General features: G+C 36.0%; 1 protein-coding gene across 1 annotated transcript in view; it reads right to left on the bottom strand.

The window, feature by feature from the left end:
- ETFALPHA (electron transfer flavoprotein alpha) overlaps positions 1 to 12,931 on the bottom strand; it is a 196,103-nt gene that overhangs the window by 127,920 nt on the left and 55,252 nt on the right. The window contains exons 2-3 of the mRNA XM_089801189.1: positions 11,475 to 11,657; positions 10,987 to 11,198 (exon numbers count right to left, since the gene is read on the bottom strand). Of these exons, the coding sequence (XP_089657315.1) occupies positions 10,987 to 11,198; positions 11,475 to 11,657 (395 nt within the window). The remainder of the gene's footprint in view (positions 1 to 10,986; positions 11,199 to 11,474; positions 11,658 to 12,931) is intronic.

Consider the following 12,931-nt stretch of genomic DNA (forward strand, 5'->3'; position numbering starts at 1 on the left):
AGGTCCATGTCTGGGTGGTATCGAGCTAGAAATCAATTGTTACTTTGACTGCAAATTGGTAGGAAAAAGGGATGGCCTTGGCTGGGGTTGGGTATTCTGCAATTTTGGTCTGTGTTTGTCAACTTGGTATACATATTTGAGCAGTGGTGTGAATAATGCAGAGGCAGCGTTGAACCATAAGAAGCTATGATCTCCCCTGGAACAGCAGCGTTCCTATTCCATAGGCTACGATCAGTTCTAAAGTGGTGGCATTTGGATTTAAGGGAGCTGCGATCTGTTGTAGAGCATTGGTGTGGGGTTACTTACTGTTGCAAATTGATTCCTACTCCTAAGAAAGTATCCAATGTCAATCTGCATATACCAGGTTCTTTAAATAAATGAAAATATTGCATAAATGAATGTGATTTGAAATCTGATCAATAGCAAATAAAGTGGGAGTTTGAATCATTGTCATTTACTTTGCATTTCAAAGTCTTGCTATTTATAATATATATATATTCCGAAAATTGAAAAAAGCATATATACTCAAAAACAAAAAAATATAAACTTTAAAACAAGAAATCAGACCTTGACTTTGTTTGCCAACAATTTGACGAAATGTCAAACAAGCAAAAGTAAATTTTGAGGCTAGAGCCAGAGGGGCTCATTACAGTCAGCCTGTGTGCTCTGATCCTCTTATATGATAAATAACTGACAGACAGCTCTATTTAAGTACCCTCCACTAAGGAGACCTCCTATCTAAATCAAGTCCCAAATGAATATTGTTACAAATGTAAATGGCATAATACTTCATTGATTAAACAGAGATCATAGTGATCAATGTATACAAAAGGAGGTTCGAATAGAATAGAAACATTCTATTCTAGACTATACCTAAATATTAGAAACATTCTAATATTTACAATAAGCTACAATAGTGAGCATTAAAGATTATTCTAATACCCCCCCTTAATGCTCAATCTATTTATTACACCAATAGATCCCCTGAATTTAACAAACTTGTCAGGACCAAGGGGTTTTGTGAAAATATCTGCTGGTTGCTCTGAGGTAGGGACATAGAATAACTGAATAGATCCATCTTCTACTAACTGTCGGATATAATGGCAATGAAGCTCTATGTGCTTGGTTCGTTCATGGAACACTGGGTTTTTGGAAAGTTTGAGTACTACCTGATTGTCTGAAAACAAAGAAGTTGGACCTGCTTGAGAAATATGCATATCGGCAAGCATCTGACGGAGCCAAACTGCTTCACAAGCTGCCTTGACAGCTCCTCTATATTCTGCTTTTGTAGAGGAGAGTGCATGTGCCTGTTGCTTCTTATTGGTCCAGGTAATTGCTGCAGATCCGGATACTAAACACATAACCAAAAGTAGATTTCCTGTCATCAACTGAGCTGACCCAATCGGAATCGGTGAATCCACTGAGTTGAGGAGTAGTACTCCTTGTGTAAAGAAGACCATAATCTGAAGTACCATGTACATAGCGTAACACACGTTTCACTGCAATCCAATGATCAGTCTTGGAGTTCGTCATGAACCGTGAGATGTAGCTGACTGCAAAACTGAGATCAGGTCTAGTAGTAGTAAGGTAGATGAGACTACCTACTAGCTGCCTGAAGAGTGTTTCATCTATAGGAGGAGAATCAGATTGTGCAAACAATTTCAGACCAGTCTCCATAGGAGTAGAGGCAAGCTTGCAATCCTGCATTCGAAACCTGTCAAGCAAATTTTTGGCATACTTGGACTGAGACAAAAAAATACTGTTGTCAATTTGCCAAACCTCAATACCTAAACAATAATGAAGCAATCCAAGATCGGTCATATCAAAAGTTCTGCATAGATCCTGTTTGATATCTGAAATCAAATGTTCTAAACTCCCAGTAATGATCAAATCATCCACATAGACAACAAGAAAAAAAAAATCATTACCAGAGTGTTTAATATACAAATTACTATCTGACGGGCTGCGCTGAAATCCCTGATTAACCAAGTACTGATCAATCTTTATGTACCAAGCCCTAGGAGCTTGTTTAAGACCATAGATGGCCTTTTGGAGTCTACATATTTTTGGTTCTGAACTGGCAACCTTAAAACCTGGGGGCTGCGTCATGTAGACTTCTTCCTGTAATTCACCATTGAGAAAAGCACTCTTCACATCCATCTAATGAACCTTCCAACCATACTGAGCTGCAATGGCAAGAAGAATGCAAATAGTGCTCATCTTGGCTGTCGGAGCAAATGTCTCCTCATAGTCAATGCCTTCGCGCTAGGTGAATCCTCGAGCAACAAGTCTAGCTTTGTATTTGTCCAAGGTACCATCTGCATGGTACTTGACCTTATAGACCCATTTACAACTAATGGATTTCTTCCCAAGAGGGAGATCTAAAAGAACCCAGGTGTAGTTCTTTTGAAGACTCTGAAGCTCAGCATCCATTGACTGTTCCCATTCTAGAATTCCTTTGGCCTCTGCATATGTCTGGGGCTCAAGAATACTATGGATGTTAGCCATAAGAGCTATATTAACTGTGTTGTGCTGAATGCTCTTATTTCTGGAGGTTCTACCCTCAATGAGTTCATCAGGACGAAGATCACTAATCGTTTGAGCCCACCATTTTGGTCAAAGAGTCGAGGAGCCAATATCAAATGCTATCTGAATAGCTAGATGAGGAGCAAGAGCAGGAGCTGTATTATCAAGAAGTGGCTGAGGTGGTGTATCAGTAGCATCAGATGACTCATGTAAAATAGAAAAACCCAAGTTAGAGATTGTTGAAGACTGAATCTCGGAATGCGGTGGAGAGTCAGAGAGCGGAAATGGTCCGAGTTCCTCATCAAACACAACATCATGACTGAAGATTAAATGATCAGTATTTACATCAATCAATCTATAGGCCTTATGTGTGTGACTGTATCCTGTAAACATAAGTTTTTGGCTTTTGGAATCCAACTTAGTGCGTTTCGCATCAGGAATCCATACATATGCCAGAGAGCCAAAAACTTTCAAATGGTTGATCCTAGGTTTGCGACCAGACTAGGCTTCCTCAAGAGTCTTATGATTAACTGCAAGGGTGGGTGACCGGTTAAGAAGGTAGACAGCTGTGGATACTGCTACTCCCCAATATTTTCTAGGAACATTTCTATGTTCTAGCATAACCCTAGCCATTTCTGTGATGGTACGGTTTCTACACTCTACAACACCGTTTTGCTGAGGGGTGTGAGGTGTGGTGAACTGACGTCTTATGCCATGAGTAGTACACAAGGCAGAGAAAGCAAAAGAACAAAATTCCTCCCCATTATCGACCCTAAGAGTACGGATGGAGGAACCAGACTCTTTTTCTACTAGAGCTTTGAACTGCTGAAATACAAGAAAAGCATATGATTTTTGCTTAAGAAAATATACCCACATTTTGCGACTAAAATCATCCACAAAGAGTAAGTACCTGTTCCCACTAATAGGAGTATTCATAGGACCACATACATCAGCGTGGACCAGCTGGAGCACTCTAGATGCCCGCCATGATTCGCCATTCTTAAATGGTGTCCTATGTTGCTTCCTTGCTTGCCAAGCTCTGCAAATGCGATGGTTCTGGGTCTGGATATTAGGTAGGCCATGGACTAAATTATCCCGAGCAAGTTGTGCTAGATATTGAATGTTCAGATGACCGTATCGCTGATGCCAGAGGCTGCTGAGAGCGGATGATTCGGCGATGAAGGCATGCTCAAGGGAATCTCTTGAATCTACAAGCCTATAAATACCATGTTCCTCAAGACCGACAGCAAAGGTAGTGTGAGAAGCACGATCAATAATCGAACACTTATTTCCACTGAAAACGACATCTAACTGAGGAGAGTGCTTCATAATCTGACTAACAGACAGAAGATTATGTTTCATGTGAGGAACATAACATACACTGAGGAACATGAGTTTTCTTCCTCCAGACTGAATCTGAACATTGCCCTTGCCAACAATATTGTATTCTTCGCCGCCTCCAAAGATTACCGAATCAAAATAGGGAGTGAATTCAACAAACCAATCACGCCTATGGTGAAATGTCGAGAGGCACCAAAATCGATGTGATAGGCAGAAGATTTCACATGATTTGTAGGTATGTTGGCCATAAAGGCATAATAGATAGATTCTTTCTGCTCTGAGTGTTGGGCAGCATTGGCTTGCTGTTGAATTGAGTCTGACTTCTGATGCTACTGATACAGATGCTCATAAGATGTGAATATCTCAAATGGCACAAACTTCGAAGTGAGAAAATGAAAGACCCAGAAAAATTGGAGAAGTACCCAGAAAAGAGCTCGAAAAACCCAAAAATAAAATGGTGTTGAAATTCGGATCCGCGGGCTCGAAAATTGAGGCACGGAAAACAAGGCACCCACAAAAAAATGATGAAGACCCATTTGAGATCTCGAAAAACCCACCACAAAAATGTAGTCAAAAAAGAATTCTAGTCCCCAAAAATAGAGTTTTCGCAAAAAACCGACTCTGGTTATAATAAACCACCAACAGGAGCCACGAAAGAATGCAGGGAACATGCAGGTCGCGCCAGCAAGTACGACGATGTAGGTCGTGTCGAAAGAGGGTCGAAGACCAGAAAAAACGGCACCAGTTCGAGGACCTACAAGTCGCGGAAGTTGCTTGAATAGGTTGCGGTTCTGAGATCGCGTAAGGGGACCAAGGCTTGCATTAAGCCTAGATGCGGGCAAAAGGCTTGGTTTCACCAAGGCGCATGAGAACACAGGTTACACGTGAAGCCTCACCAACAGGAGATAATACTACGAAAGATGCGAACGAGTGCTTGCAAAATCACGAACACGGATTTGTATAACCATAAACACGCGATTTGCAAGACCATGAACAAAAAATAAATGGATCCAAGGCCCAAAAAATATTGCACAGATAATTTCTGAAAAGAAGTTATAATATTTTCGGTGGAGTTAAAACGGCTCTAATACCATGTTACAAATGTAAATGGCAGAATACTTCATTGATTAAACAGAGATCATAGTGATCAATATATACAAAAGGAGGTTCGAATAGAATAGAAACATTCTATTCTAGACTATACCTAAATATTAAAAACATTTTAATATTTACAATAAGCTACAATAATGAGCATTAAAGATTATTCTAATAAATATTGCATAGATATAATTGTCATAATGCACCAAAGCCAATATGGAATTCCATGTATCTTCTAATTGAAACTATCATCTACATTAGTTTCATAATGAGACAATGCATCAATGAGTAGATGATCTATTATGACAAATGTCAAGCTTGCCCCACAATATTTACAGACCCAAAGAGTTCTGATATACTTGATACTCAATCTTGATTCGAAGCAAAAACAAACCCAAACTTGCCCAATGGAAGCCCCAGTCCATGAAACAGTCTCACATATCTCAAGGTGATTACAAGTACAATTTCTATATGAAGGAAGAAACCCATATATTGGAGCTTGCAAGATATATAGTTTAGTACTAGTCGCCCCTCATGAAGGCTTTATCAACATTTCTCTCCATCAGCTTTGAGGCATCAGATTCATTTTATGTTTAGAATAGGCATGTGCAAAAAGAGAAATTCTTTATGCATTCCAGCTATATGAAAACCCTTGGCCAGGTAACCACATTACAAACTATAAGGATAAATATTGATGTCTCTTCTGATCTCTTAACAATCATCAGGACCATGCCGAGAGTAGCAAAAAAAGAAAAGAAAAACGCACAATGAGTCCGTAATGATGTAAGTCTACACAACTGAATGGCATACAAAACAAGGGATGAGACTAGGAAGAAATCATGTTATCACAACGTATTCTAGAAGAAAAGATATCACCTTCACCTGACATCTTAACTAAGTTTTGAAAGAGTGACCATGTTGTACAAAACTTCTCTTTAGGAGTGTGCTTCTCATATATTAACAAACAAAAGAAAAAACTGTTTGTGTCATGCAATAAAGCCTAAGGAGCTTAATAAAGAAGATATATCAAATCATATAGTCCTCAATAAAGCATGCATGTCATCATATGTAATGTACCCATTTCCGAGATCAATTTTTATAATAATAAAGTTAATATAAGATAAATAAATCAATAAATATAATTTATAATTATGATTGCGTTGATAAAGTAAAATGAAAAAATATTAAATATATATCATTTATTGTTATCCTATATTATTTATTGTAGCAAAAGTCCGTAGAAAACGAAGGTAATATCATTGTATGGTATCAACAATAAGAAGATATAAACCTTCACAACAGTTGACCATATAAGGAAGGATACAAAAAGAAGACTGAACAAGAAAAACATTAAACGGATATCTCATATCAATAACAACCCATATAGCAGACCCTAGTCAAGAGTGGGGAGTATCAGTCAATGGTGATAGTATTCAATCAATCCAAGAGGTAGTAATCGTATAGTATATGTCAACGTATTCACAAATAATAATGTTATAAGCATAATCTTTCTAACAAAAGAAAGACTACGTTAGAAAGAGAATTTGCAATCATTATAGTGGTCAGAAAAGGAGAGAATAGCATATGTACAATCTATTAACAATTATTATAAAGACAATTATCTTTATTTTATACTTCATAAACTCTCAAAGCAACATCAAATATAGTAATTCATAATTAATGGGGAAGAGAATTTTGGGTGATTGTTCAAAGTCTCCAAGCTTATCTATATAGGGTCATTACAGTGGTATCAAAGCATAATCCTGCCATCCTATGAGTGAAGGCTTATGGAAACGTACGAGAGGAGGACAAATAAAACTACAATAAATGACTTAGCAAATGAAGTGAGAACATATATGGAGCAAACCCACCAAACCAACCAAACTATATTGAATCAAATGGAGAAGTCAAACCGGGCCCTCCTACAAGCATTACAAGACATGGGAAACTCGATCAATAATTTGAGCAGTCAACCCAACATAGGGAGAGAAACTAATTCAGTCCATTCTGAAAATAACAATGTAACTTCAAGCTCCAGCGTACCTCAACCCGCATTCCTACCTAGAAGAGTTAATCTAGGAGAGGAGGAAGGGATCAAGCAATCCCTAACTAGTATGGAAAAGGGCATACGCAGCTCTAGAACCCACCATTAGACAAGTGATATCATTTAGAGAATTTTGTGAGGATAAACGAAGGGAGACATCTAGAAGGACGGTAAATGAAGAACTCAAACATAAAATTAACAAAATTAGGCTTCCACATTTTGATGGTTCAGAGAAGATTACACTGCGCCAATGGTTAGAACAATTAAACACATTTTTTATTCTAAACCCCATGGCAGAAGAAGATGCATTGCAATTTGCTATAGTGCATCTAGAGGGAGCAGCACATGATTGGTGGACCCATAGGCGTATCTCATTGGGACATGAAGATATAAAATCCTATGAAGAATTCTCCCAAAAGCTCATGAATAGATTTGATGATAAGGACATTGAATGCTATTTCCAAGAACTAACTCAACTCAAACAAATTGGAACGGTGGAAGACTATGCTTGCAAATTACAGGAAATATCAGTTATGGTTCCAGACCTTTTCCAAAAGAGACTTACCCATATATTTATAGAAGGATTGAATGACTCCACCAGACACTCTGTTAAACCACATGAACCACAAAACTTGGAAGAAGCCATTAGAAAAGCAAAAATGGTAAAATCAAATCCTTCAAAAGAAAAATCTAAGAATTCTTCAGCAAAGATAGAACATAGAGATAATAACTCAAGAAGCGATCATAAAGAAAAAAAATGTTATTTTTGCAAAGGACCGTGGACTGTTGGGCACCGATGCCAAGGGAAGGATGTTGTCAAGCAAAAAGAGGATGTAATGGAGAAAGGCTTATGCTTTAGATGTAGAGAACCATGGGCATCAGGTCACAAGTGTAGAAAAAGCAACATCCGAGAGAGAAATAGAAGAATCGCATAAGAAAACAAGACATGATCCAGGAAATTTGAATAGTATCCAAGCACAAAATGAAGGAGAAAAGCAATGGTCTTTTGAAGAAATTCTACTTGAGGCATGAATTAGAGAATGGAATTGGTAATCAATATTAGAGAATAAGGGATAGGAAATTATTGACTCTTAGTTAGTATTCATACATGTTACTTTTGGATTGACAAGTAAAAACAAGTAATTGATTGTTAGAATTTGTAATAAACATATGAATACAAATGTTCAATAGTAAAGATCATGAACTTTTGGAAGCCTTAGGATGAGATAAAGTCTCTCCTAAGGATTATAAGAGGGATTATCCTAAAGGGATATCCATAGATGCCTTAGGGAGAGATAAAGTCTTTCCCAAGCATCATAGAGATGGGTAATCCTAAAAGGATACCCATAGAGGCCTTAGGATGAGATAAAGTCTCTCCTAAGGATTAAATAGAGAGGGATAATTCTAAAGGAATATCCCTAGTGACCTCGGATGAGATAAAGTCTCTCCTAGGGATCATAGAGATGAGTACTTCCCAAAAGGATACTCATTGAGGCCTAAAGGAAAGATAGAGTCTTCCTTAAGGATTTTTAAAGAAAAGTAAAAAAGGGTATCCATAAGGATTTGGAAGAGATAAAGTCTCTACCAATACTTATAAGGATTACTAATCAAGACTTGTCATGGGTCAAAAAACGACAAGGAAGGATCGTGAAGTGCACAGTATATAAAGATAAGTTCCTCTCTTAAATTGATCTTAGTACTTTAAAATCTAATCTTGTGATACTTAAATTTATATTTAAAACTAGCTAATCCCGATTTAACATTGTTGTTGCAAGACGGACAATCAAATCTTAAGGAGAGAATATTGAATTGCTTGAGGACAAGCAATTTTGGGAACAATGGACTATAATGTCCCCATTTCCAAGATCAATTTTTATAATAATAAAGTTAATATAAGATAAATAAATCGATAAATATAATTTATAATTATGATTGCATTGATAAAGTAAAATAAAAAAATATTAAATATATATCATTTATTGTTATCCTATATCAAATGGATATAATATTATATCAATTGATAAAACATTAAATAAAGAAAGCAAGAAATAATAATAATAATTAAATATATAATAATAATAATGATAAAAATAATAAAAATAATAACTAAATTATACTAATTATAATATAGCTAATTATTAAATTGAATATATTGTTATTGTTAATAATATCAAACAAAATAATATATTCAATAAATGACAATATAAATCTTATATATGATATTTAACAATTTGACATATAAATCCAAATCAATATCCTCCAAACGACATATGCCAAAAGGTGTGGAGCGCATATATATTGGAATTCATTAAAATGTATGAAGGGGGGGGGGGGGGGAGATGGATTAAAAACCATTCAAGTTTATGCATAGAATTGGAACGCTGCCAACACCAGATAAGACCAAACGCAGAACAAAGACTCGGAAATCTTATTATTTACAAAGGAAGGAGGACTGAGTAACCGAGATGCCACCAGAACCAAAGTCAATGTTGATAATCATTATTGGATAGTAATTGGATAAAAAGGAGATAGATAATTGCATTTGATGGGGAAGATAACTTTACAAACTGTAGCAAAAGTCCGTAGAAACGAAGGTAATATCATTGTATGGTATCAACAATAAGAAGAAGATATAAACCTTCACAACAGTTGACCATATAAGGAAGGATACAAAAAGAAGACTGAACAGGAAAAATATTAAACAGATATCTCATATCAATAACAACCCATATAGCAGACCCTAGTCAAGAGTGGGGATTATCAGTCAATGGTGATAGTATTCAATCAATCCAAGAGGTAGTAATCGTATAGTATATGTCAACATATTCACAAATAATAAAGTTATAAGCATAATCTTTCTAACAAAAGAAAGACTACGTTAGGAAGAGAATTTACAATCATTATAGTGGTCAGAAAAGGAGAGAATACCATATGTACAATATATTAACAATTATTATAAAGACACTTATCTTTATTTTATACTTCATAAACTCTCAAAGCAACATCAAATACAGTAATTCATAATTGAAGGGGAAGAGAATTTTGGGTGATTGTTCAAAGTCTACAAACTTATCTATATAGGGTCATTACATCATACGTAGAGACTCATTATCTCTTAACCTTGATAGTTTGCATAAGCAATAAGAATAAGCCTTTAGACTCTCAAATTGAGTGTTGTTTTGAAGGTCAAACAATTTTAGAGAATATCACAGCTCATCTTAATGATGTATAGATTTGAACCCTACCGAAGGTTTTCTCCAGTGACAAATGACTAGATATATTTCCTGGAACTCCGTTTTCATAATATTATATAGTATATACTATTGAGCAGAAAAATGTTTACAATAGGATCTAACCTGTACGATTAGTAAGAGATTAATTATCTTTTGGGAGTTTCTACACCCTCAGCTTCCATACTTTTTGTAGAAATTTTATTTGTTTTTAAACTCTGAGAAAAACCAGCAAAAAATGAACAGGAAGAAACCTGTGGAAGCATATTATAGCAGTGAATGAAATAATTAACTAAGAAGGCAGCTGTATTCCAGATCGATAAATTTTACAGAACTAACTCACCAAGATGATCCCTAAAGGTGGCATTCTAGCAGAAGTATAAATACTCATGCTTGCATTGAAATACAGAAGGGATACACAGGTTGGTTGATCCATTCCTGTGCCAGTCAAGAGTCATGTGCAATGGTCAGAGGATCCCTATCTATAGTGGGACAAATGGGTAAAGAGCTTATGGCTTGAGGCTGCTCCTTAATTCAAACTATCCATCCCACCATTAAAATTGTGAGATGAGTCTGAACCTACCTTAACAAAATGTAAATTGATTCTCCATGCCCGTTCCAACTTGTGTACATGGAAATGCTTAAAATCTATTGGGTGCTGGAAAAGTCAGTTCAGCCAAATAAAGCTAAATTCTATGCATCCAAGAAGCTTTTGTATAGAAGAGCAGCGAGTTATTTAGTGCATACCTGACAAATGTCTGATTCCCAGTAATCTGGATAACATCGGTAACAGGAGAAACATCCAATAAAGCTGCAGCTCGTGGTATTACATTCTTTCCAAATGAAGTAGATGCCGTGATTATGTGTGAATAAGATCCCTTCTTCTGGACTAGTTGGATCAACTCTGCCCAGGGTTCAGCTAAAGGATGTTCAAATTTATCAGAATCTGCAACAAGTACCTATAAATAGCAACTTTAGCATCAAATAAAGGAACATCAGCAATACTTCTGTAAACAGAAGCAGCCACTTCATACCATCTTTTAGCAAAAATAAATTCAGGCAAGCTCTCTGAATTTTGTAACTGATAAACAACAGACTTCTGCACCAGTTGGCTCATACTTTTGACTAGCAGTTTGAAACTAGAAAACCATATTTTTCCAAGGTCACAAGATGGATGTGACAATTGCTTTTATGTAAGAATATTGTTCTCTGCACTGGTACTGACTTATTCTCACCTGCGAGATTAATGGATGACTTGAGGCTGCCTGATTAACTGCATCATGTAGGGATGGTCCAGAACCAGCCAGTAAAAGTGAAACAGAAGTCTCATTGCCAAGTGCTTGTGCAGCTGCAATTGAATTAAATGATGATGCTTTAACTGAGCCACCTTCATGTTCAGCTAATACGAGTGTATTTAACTGCATATAAACAAAGTAAGCTGACAACATTAGCTAACAAAATCATATCATTATTTTAAAGAAAAATAGATGTCTGGTCCCAACTAAAGAATGCGGAAAGAGAAATGTATATGCCATTAAAATATTCAAGTAGCTTAAGTCACAAAGCAGAACATATCCATTTCTATTGTATTGTTAATCTTCAAGGTTCCATAGCTTTACAAGCATATCAACTTGAAGAAACTAAATCTAGAATCCCCACAAATGAATCTACTGATGACATGGCATCTACCTCAACTAGAAGGGCGAGATTTATTAACCTGCTAAAGTAGCCGCCCAAAGAATTGTAGCGAGAACCCTGCTAGAATTTATCTACCACTCTGCTAGATTCATTGGAACTATCGCTAACTATGTATTCTAGCAGGTTAGTTAGCCTCCCACCCCAATCTCGCGTTCTAGGGAGGGTGTGAATTCTACTGCCGACAATGATTTTTAGTTATCACAATTACAAGCATCAAGAGATGACAATCCAAATAAAAGTTGATACTGTCAGCCAAAACGAAGAAGCAACACAGCAACAGAATAGACCCCAAAAAAATTAGTTAGTACAAAATTTGTAAGATGGATAATCAAATAATATCACAAGCTATCCATAATCTCATATGAAGCAGGATATTGTAAGGAAACTATGTTTAGTACCATAATGCAAATGCTTTAAGAATCGATAGCTAGCTTAAAAGAAATGTTCAAAATAGCATAATCAAAACCTATAACTGATCCCCTCCTTTTATTTAAAACAAAAACATGCCATCAATCATATGGCTGTTTTATTGTAAATTTAGATAGAGGCAAAAAGAAGGGTGCAGATTTGCACAATAATAATATGAGCTTCCATATTTTTATTCAATACAAATTACACATGTATATAGAAGTTGTATTTCCATTTTGCTTTCACTTTTTCTCTATATTATATGATAGAAACTTTCATGTTAGCCTTTTAATTTTGTTTTCACTTTTTTCTCTTGTATAAGGAAATTGCATCTCAAGTTGCAATCACACGTTTATGAATGATGAAGTGGTGTAACATGGTATCAAAGCAGGTTAAAGAGCTTCATTAAGATTTGGCGAATTTTTAAAAAGAAAAACTTGTAGCCTTTTTTGTCTTGGAATTTATCCACAAACTTTTTAATTGTTTCTATGAAAAATAAATTTGCATATTTATTGGTGGATTTGAAGAATTTTTGTTGACAATTACGAGTCTAGTTGAATGTTTCAGTTGTGCAATTTCCTAATTT

Source organism: Cupressus sempervirens, chromosome 9, assembly GCF_028749045.1.
Source record: "Cupressus sempervirens isolate cs-2001-9-10 chromosome 9, ASM2874904v1, whole genome shotgun sequence".
Taxonomy (NCBI): domain Eukaryota; kingdom Viridiplantae; phylum Streptophyta; class Pinopsida; order Cupressales; family Cupressaceae; genus Cupressus; species Cupressus sempervirens.